Raw genomic sequence first — 20,799 nt, 5'->3', positions numbered from 1 at the left:
TTTTATGTACTTCTTTCAGATTACCTGTTTCTACCATGTTGCCTCCGACAGCACATGTCAATGCTGAAGACAAAAATGGCCCGGAAATCATTCATCCCTGTATGTATTTGTCTCTTAAATGATAAGCTGCTTAAATGTTCTTAATAAAAGATTCACTGTATACAAATCTTACACTACCAATCCCTTCAATTAATGTTGGCTATTGCTATGGTATATATTCTGTTCCAAAATACAGTGATGATAGCAAAATGTAGTGATTATAGTATATTCACCCAGCGGCGACAGTGGCCAAGCTTCAGAGAGGGCTAAGACAGGGATTCAATGGTGATGAGTGATCCACACAGGAACACACTAGAACATACCACATGTGTATATAACTCACTATGACTGTCAGCGGTATACCGGATCGGAAGTTTATACACCACACTAGCATCTAATTAAAGTAACTTCCTGACGACTGCTTACATTAGATAGAACTATATTCCTGACGACTAATCACTGTCCCATTACAATGCAGTGAGCGTCAATCGAATCTCAACAGAAAAACATATAACAGTTTCAGTCATTGTTGAAGAACAAAATATTGTCCCTTTGCTGGCTGTATTGGCCCTTGGCAAACTATTGGCCTTCAGCTGGCTGTATTGTCCCTCAGCTGGCTATATTGGCCGTTGGCTGGCTGTATTGGCCCTAAGCTTGCTGTTTTGGTCCTTAGCAAACTACTGGCCCTCAGCTGGCTGTATTGTATTGGCCCTCGTCTGGTTGTATTGGCTGGCTGTATTGTCCCTCGGCTGGCTGCATTGTCCCTCGGCTGGCTGCATTGTCCCTTGGCTGGCTCTATTGTTCCTCGGCTGGCTGCACTGTTCCTCGGCTGGCTGTATTGCACCTCAGCTAGCTGCATTGCTCCTCGACTGGCCATATTGTCCCTCGGCTCGCTGCATTGTTCCTCGGCTGGCTGCATTGTTCCTCGGCTGGCTGCATTGTTCCTCGGCTGGCTGCATTGTTCCTCTGCTGGCTGCATTGTTCCTCGGCTGGCCGTGTTGTCCCTCGGCTGGCTGCATTATTCCTCGGCTGGCCATATTGTCCCTCGGCTGGCCGTATTGTTCCTCGGCTGGCCGTATTGTTCCTCGGCTGGCTGCATTGTTCCTCGGCTGGCTGCATTGTTCCTCGGCTGGCTGCATTGTCCCTCGGCTGGCTGCATTGTTCCTCGGCTGGCTGCATTGTCCCTCGGCTGGCTGCATTGTTCCTCGGCTGGCTGCATTGTTCCTCGGCTGGCTGCATTGTCCCTCGGCTGGCTGCATTGTTCCTCGGCTGGCTGCATTGTTCCTCGGCTGGCTGCATTGTTCCTCGGCTGGCTGCATTGTTCCTCGGCTGGCTGCATTGTTCCTCGGCTGGCTGCATTGTCCCTCGGCTGGCCGTGTCGTCCCTCGGCTGGCTGCATTGTTCCTCGGCTGGCTGCATTATTCCTCGGCTGGCTGCATTGTTCCTCGGCTGGCTGCATTGTTCCTCGGCTGGCCATATTGTCCCTCGGCTGGCTGCATTGTTCCTCGGCTGGCTGTATTGTCCCTCGGCTGGCTGCATTGTTCCTCGGCTGGCCGTGTCGTCCCTCGGCTGGCTGCAATTCAGATGTGAAGGCTATTTCTTGCTGAGTCAGCAAAATTGGCATATTTATTTGGTGTTTCAATATACATGTGCTATATGTATACCTTCTGATTCTGATTTATACCTACTTATTTTCACGGGGTAAAAGTTACATATGTCTTCTGTCAAAAGTATCCATGTTTCAAAGAATGTAATCCTTATACAAACAGTTCCTTTTGATATGATTATTATGCTTGTAGTGTCTATTGATTGGTTTTGATATAAATATTTAAATGTCTGTATTATGTCTGATGCAGCTGGAGGTATGTGCACATGTGAAAACTATATTTTGTAAGACGATCTTCCACTATTTATACTGCATGTTGTTTTCAAATGTCTCGACTGGAGACCAGCCTCGTGGAGACGTTACACACTGAGTAGAAACGTTAATGGCATTGGCATTTCGCAAGTCATTTCTGAATGTGGTGGCAGTCACGAAATGATGAGGTCTTGCTGCTATCAGAAGACACCTGTGTTCCTTTTATGTGGCGGAACGGTGTCGACCATCTACCGGTCACTGGGTAGATGAATCAAACGTCTAGAATCTACTCCATTCCCTGCTGATCACTCCTTGGCTGACATCAAATACGTTTGCAACCTGACGTTGTGTTGACCCAGGTCAAAGCATGCCTATGTATTGACGTAATTCTTTGGTAGTCAAACGGCGTCTTTGGCTGGTTGGTTGGTTGGTTTGTTACGCCGCACTCAGCAATATCCCAGCTATATGACGTCGGTCTGTAAATAATCGAGTCTGGACCAGACAATCCAGTGATTGACATCATGAGCATCGATCCACGCAAATTGGATTGATGACATGATTTAACCAAGTCAGCGAGCCTGACAACACGATCTCGTTAGTCGCCTCTTACGACAAGCATAGTCACCTTTTACGGCAGACAGTTCATGACGGAGAACTCAGGTACTCAGGTAACATGGATTGAACATGGCGCAAGAAAAAAGAAAAAAATGGTGATCTGATTTACAGTTTATTAAAGAGTCACAAGAATTACAATGAATGTGTCTAAAATGTACACCTAATTAAGAATAACAGAAGACAATGTGTTTTTATTGATGTCATCAAGCGATACACATCGTAGGGAGCTAATTTTGATATTTCATTCCTTACAAATATGCATGGTGTGCAGAAATGATGAAATCAGTTGACAGAAGAGTCCTGTGGAGTTGTTATATACCGACTGACACTGCCTACTGGTAATGGCGTCTTGAACACACATAAAAACCCTTTGTCATTATTAGCCTTGTTAAGTTGGACAATCTACCAATGAAGCATGAGGTTTATCATCAGTCGACTGCAAAATATGCTGATCACCATACAGTGCACGTAACGTCAATGTCGCAGAATTCTTCATAGACTCTTATATTAATTACTTGGAGAAGATAAAGGCTGGGCAGAAGAACCGTTTGCAATTATAACTAAAATGCCTATTTCTGGAGATATTTGTGAAGTATTAAGCACGTAGTTGTTATATTATTTGAATACACATATATGAGCAGTGGTTACAACTCAAGTGTCAAATTAACTCCCAATCTCTTTCAATGAAAGAATTCACAGTAACTGAGGAAGAGCTTACTGTAGTACCATAAAACTAGGGTGAGGCAAATGTCAATGAAGTTAGCTTTTTGGATATAACAAGTACATGTACTGTTACAAATAGTCTTATTATCATCTCACTGGGACCAAAGGCCCAAGTGAGCACATAGTCAATGACTTTTTCTTGTTCTCAGTACAAACTTTAAGGATTTCATTATAAGAGAACTAATGTTTGTTCATTAAATACCCTTAACATCTGAAAAGAACAATATATGAAATTGAACAATTGTCTTCTCCAAAAATGCATGCCAATGGATCTCAGTTTTAGGAGGATATTTACCATTTAAGTAACAAAGAATATTACAACAGCTCACTGTTATGCACAGGCTAACCTTATTTACAAGAAACAAGACATGAAGAAAATTTGCATCCGGATACCTTCCGGAAACCTTCCACATACATTCAGCAACCTTCAAATTTCTTGGTATTTTCCAGATAATTGTTTTATGCGTTTCACACTTAAATGAACAAAATGCACCCCTAAACCCCTACATTTTGACATTTTTTTTAAAGGTTTCCTGAAGGTATCCAGGCCGGATCCAAAATGGGAAGGTTTTCGGAAGAAGGAAACCTACACTTGTTTTGCTGTGGCAACCAGCATCTATAGATTTTTGGAGTATCAGTGAAGACCGAGTTGACGTATGTAGTGGTATGCTACAGCTGCAGTATCGGCGAAGACCGAGTTGACGTATGTAGTGGTATTCTACAGCTGCAGTATTGGCGAAGACTGAGTTGACGTATGTAGTGGTATTCTACAGCTGCAGTATCGGTGAAGACCGAGTTGACGTTTGTAGTAGTATTCAACAGCTGCAGTATTAGTGAAGACCGAGTTGACAAATGTAGTGGTATTCTACAGCTGTAGTATCAGTGAATGCCGAGTTGACTAATGTAGTGGTATTCTCCAGCTTTAGTGAAGACCGAGTTGACGTATGTAGTGGTATTCTATAGCTGCAGTTCTAGTGAAGACCAAGTTGACTTATGAAGTGGTATTCTACAGCTGCAGTTTTAGTGAAGACCAAGTTGACACATGTAGTGGTATTCTATAGCTGCAGTTTTAGTGAAGACCAAGTTGACTTATGAAGTGGTATTCTACAGGTGCAGTTTTAGTGAAGACCAAGTTGACTTATGAAGTGGTATTCTACAGCTGCAGTTTTAGTGAAGACCAAGTTGACACATGTAGTGGTATTCTATAGCTGCAGTTTTAGTGAAGACCAAGTTGACTTATGAAGTGGTATTCTACAGCTGCAGTTTTAGTGAAGACCAAGTTGACTTATGAAGTGGTATTCTACAGCTGCAGTTTTAGTGAAGACCAAGTTGACTTATGTAGTGGTATTCTATAGCTGCAGTTTTAGTGAAGACCAAGTTGACGTATGTAGTGGTATTCTATAGCTGCAGTTTTAGTGAAGACCAAGTTGACTTACGAAGTTGTATTCTACAGCTGCAGTATCAGGGAAGACCGAGTTGACGAATGTAGTGGTATTCTACAGCTTTAGTGAAGACCGAGTTGACGTATGTGGTAGTATTCTATAGTTGCAGTTTTAGTGAAGACTAAGTTGACGTATGTAGTGGTATTCTACAGCTGCAGTTTTAGTGAAGACAAAGTTGACGTATGTAGTGGTATTCTACAGCTGCAGTTTTAGTGAAGACCGAGTTGACATATGTACTGATTTTGTACAGCTGCAACGTCAGAGACGACAGAGTGTGTGTGTGTTGCCTTTAGTTGGGTGTGAGACAGTTACCTGTGTGTGTTGTCTATAGCTGGTGTGTGGCAGTTACCTGTGTGTTGCCTTTAGTTGGGTGTGTGACAGTTACCTGTGTGTGTTGCCTATAGCTGGTGTGTGACAGTTACCTGTGTGTGTTGCCTTTAGTTGGGTGTGAGACAGTTACCTCTGTGTTTTGCCTTTAGTTGGGTGTCTGGCAGTTACGTGTGTGTGTTGCCTTTAGTTGGGTGTGAGACAGTTACCTGTGTGTGTTGCCTTTAGTTGGGTGTGTGGCAGTTACCTGTGTGTGTTGCCTTTAGTTTGGTGTGTGACAGTTACCTGTGTGTGTTGCCTTTAGTTGGGTGTGTGACAGTTACCTGTGTGTTGCCTATAGCTGGTGTGTGACAGTTACCTGTGTGTGTTGCCTTTAGTTGGGTGTGAGACAGTTACCTGTGTGTGCTGCCTTTAGTTGGGTTTGTGACAGTTACTTGGGTGTGTGGCAGTTACCTGTGTGCGATAGCTTTTAGTTGGGTGTGTGCCAGTTACCAGTGTCCGACGGCCTTTAGTTGGGTGTGTGGCAGTTACCTGGGTGTGTGGCAGTTACATGTGTGCGATGGCCTTTAGTCGCGTTTGTGACAGTTACCTGTCTGTGATGGCCTTTAGTTGGGTGTGTGGCAGTTACCTGTGTGCGATGGCCTTTAGTCGCGTTTGTGACAGTTACCTGTCTGTGATGGCCTTTAGTTGGGTGTGTGGCAGTTACCTGTGTGCGATGGCCTTTAGTTGAGTTTGCGACAGTTACCTGTGTGCGATGGGTTTTAGTTGGGTGTGTGGCAGTGACCTCTGCGTGTTGCCTTTAGTTGAGTGTGTGACAGTTAGCTGTGTGTGATGGCCTTTAGTTGGATGTGTGGCAGTTACCTGTGTGCGATGGCTTTTAGTTGGGTATATAGCAGTTACCTCTGCGTGTTGCCTTTAGTTTGGTGTGTGACAGTTACCTGGGTGTTTGGCAGTTACCTGTTCTTATGCTCATTAAATGTAATCAGAGTCTGAGGAAAGGTATGTAGCAGACAACGTTAAGATTGTTGTTTAAAGATGTATCTGTAATTCATGTTAATATTGTCCTGTGAATTAAAGGGAGCACAGCATCTCCTACGAGTTTTGCAGTTAATGTATGTCAATTATAGAACTGAGTGATTAATAATGTCATCTGAACTGTTACCTTTGATATCAATTCCGGGGTAGAATAGGTCTTCAGCAACCCATGCTTGCCGTAAAAGGTGACTATGCTTGTCGTAAAAGGCAACTAACGGGATCATGTAGTCAGGCTCGCTGACTTTGTTGATGCATGTCATCGAGTCCAATTGCTTGGATACATGCTCATGATATTAATCACCGAATTGCCTGGTCCAGACTCGATTATTTACAGACCACCGTCATATAGCTGGAATATTGCTGAGTGCGGCGTTAAACAAACCAAACCAAACCAAAACTTTTGACATCATATTATCACATCTCCAGGCAAAACTTTAGTTCCCGGGTGATGTAGCTCATTCAAATCATAAGTCAGGTTTATCTTCAATTCCATTTATTATAGAATAAGTATTATATAACATATGTCCTCAGATACATTCTTTTGCCTGACTATTATATTCACAATAACACAACACTCATCTAGATGGTGTATTGAAGAGCATTGTATTGAACTTGTCACTTTGAGTAAACCAAATCAAAGAATAGAGAGAACCTTTCATGTCAGCGGGGAGACTCGAACTCTCGCACCATTCTCTGTCAACAAAATACTATAATCCTAACTCTGTCTTTCTCTGTATACACCAGTCCAATAGCCAAAACAAGTCTTATCTCTGTGTCTCCGTGTTTCAGTAGTCACAGCTGTTTTAAACAAATAACTACTTTGCACTTTGTGAATTTATCGTTGAGATTCAAACAGCACTGATGTATTCATGCTTTACCTACCTGACTGACCGCGCTCCCAATAGTGGTGAGTCCTGCACACAAAGCATGTCAGGAATTATCCAAAACACCAAAATACAAAATCTATATGTAATAATAGTTGTGTGTATGTATCTGAGGACCAGAAAAAAATATGCGAAATACATTACAGACAATGTCTGAAACAGGATCTGTCTTATGGTTGTACCTATCTGAGAATTGTATTATGATCATGGTTACAATATTTTCAATAATTCATCATTGACAAACAATTTTGGAGTTAATGCGAAAATAGATGCAGATACAGTGAGCTACAGTTTTGCATTGTGTGTCACAGAAAGGTAGATACAAAGTATCTGCGATGTCCACGCATATTTTACCATCCATCCTGACCTGACATACTTCACGCAGGTGTGAGTTATTACTGTCAACAAACACATGTTCTTTGTCCTGCTCAGACAACCTGCCCAATGTACCAGCAATGCTATCCCTCAATTCAAACTTAACCTGTCTCAAAATATGTTTAGAAATGGTATATACATCTGCACCACGCGCATGTCTGTACTTCATATCCTCCACGTGTAGAAGTATCTAAATTAAGTACATTGTATATCCTCCCTACAATAGCCACACTTTTTCCAAGAATCGTAGAAAGGGAAATGTCTACTGAAGCCTTAGCTGATTTTCTAAATTTCCTCCATTCCCAAATATACAGAATCGATTTACTTCCTCTGTAGCATAGCCAGCTCCTCGCAGTAAGCATAGAAGAAGGGAATTAAAGTTTTCCTGTATGGTGAGGCATAACTTATCCTAAGGGAATGCCCTTTATGAGACTGTGTCAATATACCGCCTTATCCCGTCTTTACAATATAGACGAAGCCAAAATAAATCCCATCTATGACCATTGCTTTCGGACGAATTTGAAAACCACGATACATGGCATTTCCCATTGTGGTTGCAATCAGCAACCTGTTGTCAGACTTTGGTTCTTCTAAGTCATACGCTAAAACCACTAAAATGTCTTCATGAATGTACGGATGTTTTATTTTTTGTTCCTGGAATTTTGATCACATCTTCAATTCCAATATAAACATCCAATAAATCAAAGGAGACCAAGGACCATCCTACCCCTATTTTCAGCTGTTGTTTTGTAATGGTGACAGTCTCACCATGATTGATGGTTGTGACAAAAACAATGGTAACCCTGTCGTTTGTTTGTCATCAATGTCCTATGAAAAAGAAATGACACAGACGCCTAACTAATGGCCGCCTCCATGGTACAGTGCCTGAGTGTGGTATTCATGTTAAACTGTGGCATGGTATCTCAGTGAGCTAGCACTATAAATGGGCATCAGTCCGGACTAGTACAAGCAGGCAAACAAACACACACACACGTATATGTACGTTGCTATATGTAAGTGCAATAATCTTGGACGCGACGTTAAACCCCATTCCATCTCACCTCACCTAACTTATGGCAGTGTACCCCTTTGGTCAAGGACAGGTAGAGCGAGTATCAAGCAGAAATTGTCAACATAGGCAGCAATCAGCGATAGCGAACCCGAACAATATGCAAAGTCGTGAGTAAATGAAATTAAACAAAGCAGCATTACACTCTAGGGTGTGAGCTTACCACACAATAACTCCAAATGAAGAGTCTGATTCTTGCCAAGCAGCTCTATTTACAGGTGCTATCACACAAAGAGGTTTGGTGCATGGTAGTTTATAGCCTATAGTTCATAATACAACAACATTCAACCTATGTCAGTGAGACATCAATGTTGCCGATATTAAAGCCACAACGTTTAATTCTTGCCTTTTTTTAAGAGTATCACCTTATTGTTAGGTCACTTGACATATATGGTATATATACCATTTGGTATTGATCTTGGTGCTAGCTCATATAACCACAATCATTCATATTCTTTCTAGGTAAACCTCCTGAGCTGACATTTAATGTAACTTTCTACACTACCAAATGGACTTTAGCTTTGACCAACATAAGATACTTAAATACATTTTTCAAATATAACAAGATACTAAATAACATCAATTTCTAAAAAAACAAACATATTTAATGGACATATCAAATAACTAATATACCTAAACATAATTTAGTGTATAAGTCTTTAACTGACCGGTTTAATCCTACTGCTACCTTGCTGTTGCCTCATGTGCTGTGATTTTGAAGTGGTTAGATTGGTGCAAAGAATACTATCTTAGTTTGAAATGAGAAGCTAAGAATTAGGGTCAGATGATAAACAACTTTCATCCTGGGTCCAGAATGAGACAATACTCTTCATCCAGCATTATACTTTACATAACTCTGACGTCATAACCATTCAGATGAATGAAATTCATATGAACTACATATATATGTAATAGATAAACAAAACCAAATGTCATTCTTATTGACATTCGCTTAAAACAATAAACGTTAGGATATTGCCACCAATCATCAATATTTTTAACAACCTTTTTATGACTTATACATTACTTTTATTCTTATTTTACCTTTAAACCATAAAATATAAAACACCATGTTACATCATATAATTGAAAATAGATTTGTACAAAGAAACCCAATTAAGACATTAAAATACCATCACAATGTCACTGCCACACATGCATGACATCATTGCTGTATTTCCTCATCAATTATAGAAGAGATTGATTTATAATGACATGTGATCACTGAAGCAGATACATGTTTGTATCGTGTTATTCATCAATTGGGGGAACAAGGCAACATTGAAATATGCCAAACAACAGACAGGCTCTATGTCTGCGACATGTGTGTTTGAAAAGTTCAGAAGTAAATAAGGCACTATGGTCTACTTTCCTCGGCCTGGAATTTGAGTCCATCTAAATCCAACATGTATATTCTTTTATTGGCGATAGTTTGAATTTTGACCAATATTTGAACTTTGACCATGCTCTCTAAAAATGCATTTCTATGGGTTGTTTTATTAAGAGTTGCCTTTCATTTGTAAAACCTGTCAATCTTGCCTGTCTCACAGACATTGATTGAAGACTTTCAAGATTCAACATAACACAAACACCGAAAACTGGAAGTTATTCACAGACGATGCCTGACTGCTGGATGTTGTAAGAAGCTTCATTTTCAACAATGCCCAAGATTGGCGCCGATTCCGTCAGGCAGGGGCCAAGATTGCCACGCCGAACTTGGCCGTACACAAGCTTCTAACAAGAGTGCCAACACCGCAATAGAAGAATCAGACACCACCCACATGTTCTACTCACCAGTCTTCCTGGTTGTGAAGAAAAATAGAATGAGAATGATAATCTGGAATTCCAACCAAGTCGGTCAAGACATCAAGGAATGCCCTCAAACTTCACGTCACCGTTCATCGAACTTGTCTATGATTTGCAGGTACTGCCTGGATTACCACCCCGTCATCGGGTTTGCCCTATCAAACCGGTAAGGCTACAGGTCTACATTGACGACTTTCTATCAGCTGACCAGTACAGGTCACAGATCAAGCAGAACACATCCAACTACTTGTCTACCTCGGATTCCTGGTTTACCCCGAAATATCAGGGTTAGTACCTACTCAAGACATGGTCCGTACAGGAGCAAGATGTCCCCCAGAGGACAGTATACAAGAGCAATAAACAGATTTTAAGTGCTCTTCCAGAGAGCTAGAATTAGACGAAGAAATGCCACCGGCTCAGCTGTCAGAACGACATTGGTGTCTACAGGACCACAATGTCATGCCAGGCATACGTCTCATATTTCCAACCCACAACGGCACCTCAACACGGGCGCCGTCTGAGTTCAAGTGAAATTGTCAGGAAGATCATGTCAACTGTCTGGAGATGAGAGCAATATTCCAAGCCATCAGGGCATATCTACACCATCAGTGCAGATTGCAACAGACAACACCACAGTGGTAGCATATATAATGCAGCACCAATGGGGTGACAACATTTGTTTGGAGGAGATGACCTGTTTATTTGCCTTGGCAGACTCAGTGAACTGCAGGATGGAACACATCACAAAAGTTGACCATACTTGCGGATTGACTGTTCCGGAAGAACATGATCATGCCCATGCAATGGTCCTTCAATTGTTGAGATCTTCAAGTGAATGGCCTCAATCTGGGACACCCTACATCTCCAGCTATTCGCCACCTGCCTCAAGAACAGTCTCCCTGTGTAAGTCAGCCCAGTACCAGAATCACTAGCCCTCGAGGTGGACGCCCCATCTAGGAGCTGGGAGGGAATGTTGGTCTCTCCAACACAGAGTACTGAGGAACATAGAGGACACAGATTTTGTGTGATTATATTGATAGTTTTGGTCCAACTGAACATGGTTTCCAAGAACGTTACCTCTACCAATGGAAGAACATGTCCATATACTAAATCTCAGAAAGGATAAGAATTTCAGACATGGCACATTGAAGGCTACAGAACAGCCCTAGCCTCAGTACTACAACATGACAGACTCTCAAATTTGACGCAATTCCCTATTTGACTTGTACCATATATATCCGTATTTTTGTTTAGGTGAACCATTGACTCGCCTTTGCATGTGTTTTTGATGGGTGACATCGGTGGGGCAGGATACGCTCACCTTTCCACAAACACATGATATAATGACAAGTTGATAGTGATTCATGAACACATGCTCATGATATGGTCGGAATCGTACTGTCGACTATCAATATTTCTATTGGATATGGAAAGGGTTTTGTCTCATCCAGTACTAAATCGACTCAAGAAGGCAAGAAAAAATGAATATACCACTCGGATTACCTCTATTACATAACAACTTAAATTCCGGTTTGGACTGTCAATCACACTATTAAAATCTTTACATTTTTCAAGAGACGTCTTATTAACTGTCAACATATCTTATTGTGAGGAACCCACCCCCTTCTAACAAGTGTTACAACCAAACATCATCTGAACATCTAAATATCATATGAACGTCTAAACATCATATGAACATCTAAACATCATATAAACATCTAAACATCATATGAACATCTGAACAGCATATGAGCGTATAAACATCTGAACATATTCTGAACATCTAAACATCATATGAACATCTAAACATCTAAATATATTCTGAACATCTAAAAATCATATGAACATCTAACCATCATCTGAACATCTAAGCATATTTTGAACATTTAAAAGTAATATGAACATCTAGATATTCTGAACATCTAAACATCTGAACATATTCAGAACATCTAAACATCATATGGACATCTAAACATATTCTGAACATCTAAACATAATATGATCATCTAAACATCCTCTTGACATCTAAACATATTCAGAACATATGAACATCATATGAACATCTAAACATATGAACATCTAAACATCATATGAGCATATGAACATATAAACATATTCTGAACATCTATATAATATATGAACATCTAAACATCATATGAACATATGACCATCCTCTTGGCATCTTAACATATTCTGAACATCATATGAACATATGAACATCACATGAACATCTAAACATCATTTAAAAACCCAACCATTCCCAATCAACTTATGGCATGTTATGATGTTTAGAGAAGTTCAGTGAGAAATAAGCCAGTACTTTGGATGATGACTCATTAAACCAGAAGTAAAAGACAGAGTACTTGACATGACAACGCATTTGTTAAACGATACAGGAAAAGAAAGAGTACTTGACACGACAACGCATTTGTTAAAGGACATTGGAAAAGAAAGAACAGTAGATAATTCCTTTGTGTTTAACAGGGTAAACATGGTAAAATTTGTACATTTATATTTATTTATATTGGATGTTCAATGTTCTACAGATTGTAATATGGAATTCTTGTGGGAAAATGCAGTCTTAATTCACGTTCCAATTTCAAAATGAAAAAATGTTCACCACCATAACACCAAGGATGTGATTTTTTTTGTTATATCATTAGGTTTGCATTGTGTGTAAATTAAATTAAATCGAGTTTAAAAATACACATGGACATTTATGAAACAATTTAGAGACAAAATATAGTGTACCACATCATGTAAATTACTATGGGGCCCTGTGTTTAGAAAAGTGATATGTGTCTTATTGTTTGTTTCTGCATGCTAATATTCCAGGTACAGCCTAAATAATGTTATGATTGAAAAACAAGCAATTTAGTTTATTGATCAAAATTGCAAAGCTGAATGTGCACGTTAACTGGGGAAGTCTGTAGAGATAATGAAGTTATATTAAAGTCAATGGAACACTACATATATAGAGAGAGAATCTCAACCGGGTGATACTTTACTTATCAAACAACATCATTCTTCCAGTTTGTAGACAGTAATAAGCAGTGTCTTAATATAAAAGGTACTGCTAACAACATCAGTAGCAGAGCCATTAGTGATGACATTTTATTCTGACGTCAAGCGATATCTCCTGTGGGACCCGGTTTTGGATGGTAAATACTACTAAAATGCTTGTGAGAACTGTTCATCCATTATATTCCTCTCCTATGAACAACGTTTTACATTCTCTCCCTCCCTCACTATGACACATTTCATGTCACTTATCCAGCGTTGTATTTAATCTTAAAAAAATGTAACTGTGCTTCATACAATTTGAATGAACATGTTTATATTAAAACTACACAAAGCAATACATGGTCATGACTCTTCCACTTTAAGGTCATGATTCATAATGCGAATGTGCATGTCAGATTGTTAATGCACGGCCACAATTTGGATGTTTGCGTGTTTGTAGAGAGCATGATACTCCTACACGTACAAGTTGCACCTGTTGTAAAAGACATTTTGAGTCATTGTCAACTTGCTGTACTGTCATGGCGGGCTGTTTCTCCAGACCTTCCCCATACAGAACATAGTCTTGGGTGAGATGGCCGATATCAACGACATGACTGGAACCAGCCAATAACGCGAGCTCAGTGGGTCTCCCCTGGCTGTTTCTAATAATCTTGTGTCTTCAATGCGCCGACGCTGCCTCGCCTGTATCAACGCAAACAGTGATCACGCCTGACATTGTTAATTGGGTTGTTGCACCATCCCACTTTTAATATGTGTCACTCTGTCTCCTGTCACTCCGTCTCCTGTGACCATGTATTGGTTTTGTCAATGAATTTGTTATGATAAAACATTCATCAGACGAATATCAAAATATTATTTTCAACTGTTTGTTTGTTGTTTAACGCTGCACTCAGCAATATTTCTCTTATATGACGATGGTTTGGAAATAATCGAGTCTTGACCAGACAGTCTAGTGATTGACATCATGAACATTTGGGATACGATGATATGCATCAATAGTGGCCTCTTACGACAAGCATAATTGCGTTTTGCTCAAGATGTATTCTATCCCGGATCTTCACTTGACTATTTTCAAGTGGAAATCATTTACACCACTTTATATAAAGTACAGTTACATTTGTTCCGCAAGTGCACATACATTACATTTTGAAATTTGTAAATACCATGGAGAGGGCAGTAAAAGAGAATTAGTGTTTAAGTCAATGGAAGCTCCTGATTTACAGCTACGATGTTCTAAACATGGATGTAAATAAACTGACGAACAAAAGAAATTATACCAACATTGATTTGGTGTTGACAACATTATGAAATATATCACAAAAATATAGTATTGCGAGTTGGAAAGAAAATGTATCTGACAATGTTCTGATTCAAGTTCCACAAAGGTGGCATTTACAGGAACTACAATATCAGGTGAGGAATGACACAGGGGGTAAATGTCAATTTGCAAAATAAACAAATCATCTGAACGAAAAGAGAAAACGCATATTTTTCACAAATGCATTACTGTCAGTATCTTGTATGGCCTCCATTGCTCTGAATACAGGCTTGGACACGTCACCGCACTGAGTTCATAAGATCCCTGTTGACGCCATTGGGGATGGCTCGCCATTCTTCCAACAGTGCCTGAATCAACGTTTAACGACTTGGCGGAGGGGGATTTATTTACCTTATTTGTCTGTCTAGATAGTCTCACAAGTGCTCATTGGGTGTTAAGTCAGGCGATCGTACTGGCCATTGCAAAGATTTACATTATTTGCAGTTAGGTAGTCTCTGGTGATTCTGGCGGTGTGAGTGCGAGCGTTGTCCTATTGGAAGATTACTCTGGGATTCCTCTGGAGAAAGGGAAGCACCACAGGACGCAATACATGGTCGATGTAGACTTGAGCATTTAAATTACGGTCACAGACAACCAGGTCTGTTGTATGGTACCTGCAAATCCCACCCCAGACCATGACGCTTCCACCACCGAATGGCTGTTCTCTCTCCTCTCCGACGATACACACGCACACGGCCATCAGCTCGATACAACTGGAACATGATCTCATCAGAGAATAGAATTGCCAGAAGTTGCCAGTTCATGTTTTGCCTCCGCTGTACCATTCTTGCCCAATGGAGCCGGTTACGTCTGTCACGACGGCTCAAGGTCATCCCGCGAAAGGGCCGGTAGGCCCGTATACCCTCTGTTGATGGCGCCTGGCAACTGTCCTTCTGCTGACCATGTGATGTAATGATGTGGCTGCCAATGACGTCACAGTGACGAAACGATTGCGTAGATGTAAGATGCGGAGGTACCGATCTTCATTGGCGGTTGTGACCCTGGGTCTTCCACTTCTTGGCCTGTCATCTGTACGACCTGTTTGTGTGAGTCGTGTCTGCAGCCTCGTTATCGTTGTTCTGGTGCAGTTGAAGATGTGAGCAACATGGGCATGGCGTGCTCCCAACTGCAACATCCCAATTGCTCTCTCGCGCTCGTGTGCGGTCAGTCTCGGCATGTCAGCTGTTGTGGTCGGAAAGATTGTAGTGTAAAACATACAGACTGGCGGATTTTATACCGTTCCGAGCCATTTTGTCGTTATGCACGTGCATCCCATTTTGTATGAAAAAAGTTCGATACAATCCATATTCGTGAAGCAGGATTTTTTTTTAAACTCAGTAATGATGAAGCTGCGTTCATGCGATTCTGTTTGACAATGAAAACTCCAGTTCAGTGCTGATATTTACACCAAAACCATGCAAAGAGTTTTCCTAGTAAAAAATATGACTAGTATTATTTTATAAAAGCATTTCAAACATGTCTACAAGCCCAACAATACCGCATGCAAATAATATTTTCATTCACAGATTTCACTGTGCTTCACTATGAAGTGGTGTGTCACCTGTATTATTTTGTACCTTCACATCAGCTCCCGCCTTCAGCAACATATCAACACACTCTGTAGATCCCCGTACTGCTGCTTCATGAAGTGGTGTGTCACCTGCATTATTCTGTACCTTCACATCCGCTCCCGCCTTCAGCAACATATCAACACACACTGTATATCTATCCCGCAATGCTGCTACATATTTATGAAATTGTGTGTCATTTGTATTTTTCTGTACATTCACATCAACTTCCCCTTTCAGTAACTTTGCAAGCACCCGTCTTGCTGCTGCTACTTTATGAAGTGGTGTGCCACCTGTATTATTCTGTACATTCACATCAGCCCCAACCTTCAGCAACATATCAACACACTCTGTAGATCCCTCTTCTGCTGCTGTATGAAGTGGTGTGTCACCTGTATTATTCTGTACATTCACATCAGCCCCAACCTTCAGCAACATATCAACAAACCCTGTAGGTGCCCGTTCTGCTGCTTTATGAAGTGGTGTGTCACCTGTATTATTCTGTACATTCACATCAGCCCCAGCCTTCAGCAACATATCAACACACTCTGTAGATCCCAGTAGTGCTGCTGCTGCTGTATGAAGTGGTGTGCCACCTGTATTATTCTGTACATTCACATCAGCCCCAACCTTCAGCAACATATCAACACACTCTGTAGATCCCAGTAGTGCTGCTGCTGCTACTTTATGAAGTGGTGTGCCACCTGTATTATTCTGTACATTCACATCAGCCCCAACCTTCAGCAACATATCAACACACTCTGAAGATCCCTCTTCTGCTGCTGTATGAAGTGGTGTGTCACCTGTATTATTCTGTACATTCACATCAGCCCCAACCTTCAGCAACATATCAACAAACCCTGTAGGTGCCCGTTCTGCTGCTTTATGAAGTGGTGTGTCACCTGTATTATTCTGTACATTCACATCAGCCCCAGCCTTCAGCAACATATCAACACACCCTGTAGATCCCTCTTCTGCTGCTGTATGAAGTGGTGTGTCACCTGTATTAGTCTGTACATTCACATCAGCCCCAGCCTTCAGCAACATATCAACACACTCTGTAGATACCTCTTCTGCTGCTTTATAAAGTGGTGTGTCACCTGTATTATTCTGTACATTCACATCAGCCCCTGCCTTCAGCAACATATCAACACACTCTGTAGATCCCTCTTCTGCTGCTTTATGAAGTGGTGTGTCACCTGTATTATTTTGTACATTCACATCAGCCCCTGCCTTCAGCAACATATCAACACACTCTGTAGATCCCCGTCCTGCTGCTGTATGAAGTGGTGTGTCACCTGTAACATTTGAACAAAGGTTCACACTTGCTCCTTTCTCCAGTAAAAACAAGACAACCTTAGGATTGTATCCACATGAGCTGTGAAGAGGAGTATATCCGTTAGAAGACACCATGTTAACAGAAGCACCCAGGTCAAACAACATACTGATAATACTTAAGTCCCCCTCCTTACAAGCATTGAACACAGCATCACCGTCAACCTGTGCTCCTCTGTCTAAGAATAAACGCACCATGTCCATGTTGAGGCTCTTACAAGCACGTCTAAGACCTTCCTGGTTGTCTACTTTACATCCTCTTCTCACCAGCAGTTGCACCACCTCTACGTGGCCATTTTGTATGGCACGGTATAGAGGGAGACGGTTAAAATAAAATTTATGCCAACTGTGAAAGCTGAATGTGTCTGATGACATATAATGCTTTTTAACATCCACGCCCATGTTAGTCGTAGATTCCACAGCTGATGTAAGGCCATATTCGCAAAGGTAATGAAAGACAGTTAGACCTAGGTGGTCTCTTGCGTACAGGTCAGGGTCAAGGGACAGAATCTGATTAACAAACTCACTGTCCTGTGTTTGTGCTGCTAACATAAGCGGAGTTTGCCCCATCGGCCAATATGTAGCATTAATGTCAAGCTCCATGTGTTGACTGATATAGGTCAGTACACTACAAGCAGCATTCGTGCACACTCCATGTAAAATGTCCCTTATTTCACTCTGGCTGAATGATACGTTCTCTTTCTCCATAATGAATTTGATGAGATGAAATGACTTGTTGCTGGGAAGTAATTCGCAAAACGATTTTCCTGAAGATTTATCAGTTAGTTTCAGAATATCAGGAACAGACATGTGACCTTGTTTCTTCACGCAGTCCATCATCAACTCAACATACTCTGCTATACAACATGCCTGGTGTGATAAAACATGCAACAAATTGCTCCTTTCAATTTCAGTTGCAAATCTTCTTGCTAAATGTATAGCACAGGTCCATTGGATGTTTGCAACAAGATCTGTCTCACAAGCAACGTTTTCCCCTGATTTTGAGAAAGGTTTAAGACGAATTCGCTGATGGATGAAACTCAAACTACAATTCTCTATGACAAACTTTGTTTGTTTTGTACTGAGAATTAAAGCAACACTGTCGTATATAGATGGATGATCAAACATGTATGTGTCATCTTCTTTCTTGAGATAAGAACCAACCAAATCACCAGCAGCTGTTCTGTATTTATACCCAAGGTTACCATCCTCCTCCAACTCTTGTCCACTAATCTTCCCATCTCCTTTAATCATAGCCATGAACAGTGAACGCTTTGTCTCATCCTGAAGAAACTTTTCCATGGTGTTCGTAAGGAATTTAAGAGGTGATTGAAAGAAAGCTACCGCTTGATCTTGAGTCTGACCATGTTCATATGTTGTGACAAACATTTTACAGACATGGGGAAAGCCATGTGGACAGTCAGCCTGACATATCCGAGACACAGTTGACTCATCAAAGTCTATGTGTTTTGTTTTGGCATGAACATGCCATATCTTCTTGCGCTCATCTACATGTCTCTGTGAGGTGACTTCCACCACGTATTGGGGACTGGATATGTAATCTGCCATCCTTCCTAAATCTGGCAATGAGGATTTCAGCACATAATCGCGGCCTACGAGAATAATGATAGCTTTGCCTTTGTTTGGTCCTGTTCTTTTTACCTGTGTTTGTTCATCTTTAGTTCTCTCTAAAGATGTTGGAATTTCAGTAGACTTGTCTCTCGGCTTTGGTTCAGTATATGTGTCAGAATTGTTCACATCCACAAAAGGTTGCAGACTTGGTCTCCACTTGGCCCACTCTGCTGCATCGAATTCCAGATCACCGAAAATGTCATCTAACATAATGACAGGATCAGCACAGGCAGTTATGACCTCAATGAACTCTTCTGGTGACACCACCTGATAAACTTGTTTCCCGTGAAGGTGCTGATCTTTGAGACCCATGTAGGCTATTGTAGACTTCCCCTCTCCAGGTCTTCCCTTGATTGTCACCCATGTTGCTCCTCTGTCCAGCTTTTCTGTCACCTTCCTCAGGGCTGCTGTCTCCACCATGTCTTTAGTCAACGACTGTATCCTGGATTCCGTTCTTCCTAATTATTTGAACAAAATATGATATCATTCATCATAAGAAGAAGTACTCATACCAAAGTTGATCTCCTCACTTTGAGAGAAGACGTTTACAGAGTAAAATAAGCTTTTGAGGGAATATAACAGTTATGAAAAAAAGAAGTAAAAACAATGCAGAAAAGGGGACTGAACAAGAGTCTCAAAATGAACAATACAAATACAAATACAAGTACCAAATCTTACCATTACATTTCTACAAATGTGTTCGTGTAGTGGCAATAAATAGAATTTTCAATATTGTGCCTTGCTATCCACATTGAGATTTTTTTTAAATGACCAAGTAATGGCTGTGCACACTGACATTTTGACTTAAAACTCTCGACCAAATTCATATGCCATCATTGTTTGGAAAAAGCAAGTGGCGTTTTCAACTTCACTAGTTAGTGGTTTCTGTCCGCCTCACCTGTTCCATATTTACACCTATACACAAAGATTCAGAGTGACAAAACACTCTCCACAAGACTGTATGACAAGAGGGATGACTCCAACGTTCCAATAGTCAACGTCCCCTTCATGTCAAGTGAGTGAGTGAGCTTTTTAGCAATATTCAGCCATATCACGGCGGAGGACAGTGGAAATGGGCTTCACACATTGTACCCATGTGGATAATCGAACCCGGGTCTTTGGCGTGACGAGCTAAAGCTTTAACCACTAGGCTACCCCACAGCCCCACAACTTTTAAGATCGAGCATGCTCTTTCTACCAAGATTTCAAAGAGTGTATATAACTCTTGCACAGAAGTTGTTTGATCAAGGTTACAACTTTCAAGACCTTAGTAAAGCTTTAACAAGGTTTATGGAGGACATTCCCTCATTTGACACATCAGTGACAAACAATATGTCCGATGCAATTCCCTGCAGTGTTCTCGTGTTTTTTTCAGGTGAATAATTGACTTGACTTTGCATGTGTTTGTGACAGGTGCCTCAGAATACGCTCAACCTTTCGCGAACGCCTGGTATCATCACTATTTGACAGAGTGATTCATGAACACATGCTCACGACATAGTCGGAATCGTACAATGGATATTTCTATAGGATAGGGACATGTTTTTTTCGCTTTATATAATTATTTCTGAGGAGACGCAGTTTCCAACAGATGACAGACAAAAAGGCCATTACACAAACCCACTCGACTTTTGAGCTTCTGTAAAGTAAACATTTCTCCAGATTAAAATTGTCCTCAAGGATCATCTTGTGGTCATCATTAAATAAGGTTTCACTCGGAGCACCCTTGTGTCAACATGTGTCCTGTGA

The 20,799-nt window shown here is 41.0% G+C and overlaps 2 protein-coding genes across 2 annotated transcripts; both read right to left on the bottom strand.

Moving 5' to 3' along the window:
- Positions 1 to 1,057: 1,057 nt before the first annotated feature.
- On the bottom strand, positions 1,058 to 1,663 carry LOC139461291 (glutamine-rich protein 2-like). Its single transcript, XM_071242919.1, has one exon. It carries the CDS (start codon positions 1,661 to 1,663, stop codon positions 1,058 to 1,060), a length of 606 nt encoding a protein of 201 aa, XP_071099020.1.
- A 14,381-nt stretch (positions 1,664 to 16,044) lies between these two features.
- LOC139461290 (serine/threonine-protein phosphatase 6 regulatory ankyrin repeat subunit B-like) lies at positions 16,045 to 19,508 on the bottom strand. The gene has a single exon (XM_071242918.1). It carries the CDS (start codon positions 19,468 to 19,470, stop codon positions 16,045 to 16,047), a length of 3,426 nt encoding a protein of 1,141 aa, XP_071099019.1. The 5' UTR covers positions 19,471 to 19,508.
- Between the last annotated feature and the right edge of the window lie 1,291 nt (positions 19,509 to 20,799).

This window comes from Haliotis cracherodii, unplaced genomic scaffold (assembly GCF_022045235.1).
Source record: "Haliotis cracherodii isolate W230 unplaced genomic scaffold, xgHalCrac1.p SCAF_14, whole genome shotgun sequence".
Classification (NCBI taxonomy): domain Eukaryota; kingdom Metazoa; phylum Mollusca; class Gastropoda; order Lepetellida; family Haliotidae; genus Haliotis; species Haliotis cracherodii.
Note: the sequence above shows the minus strand (reverse complement) of the source record. Positions and strands in the feature narration are given on the sequence as shown.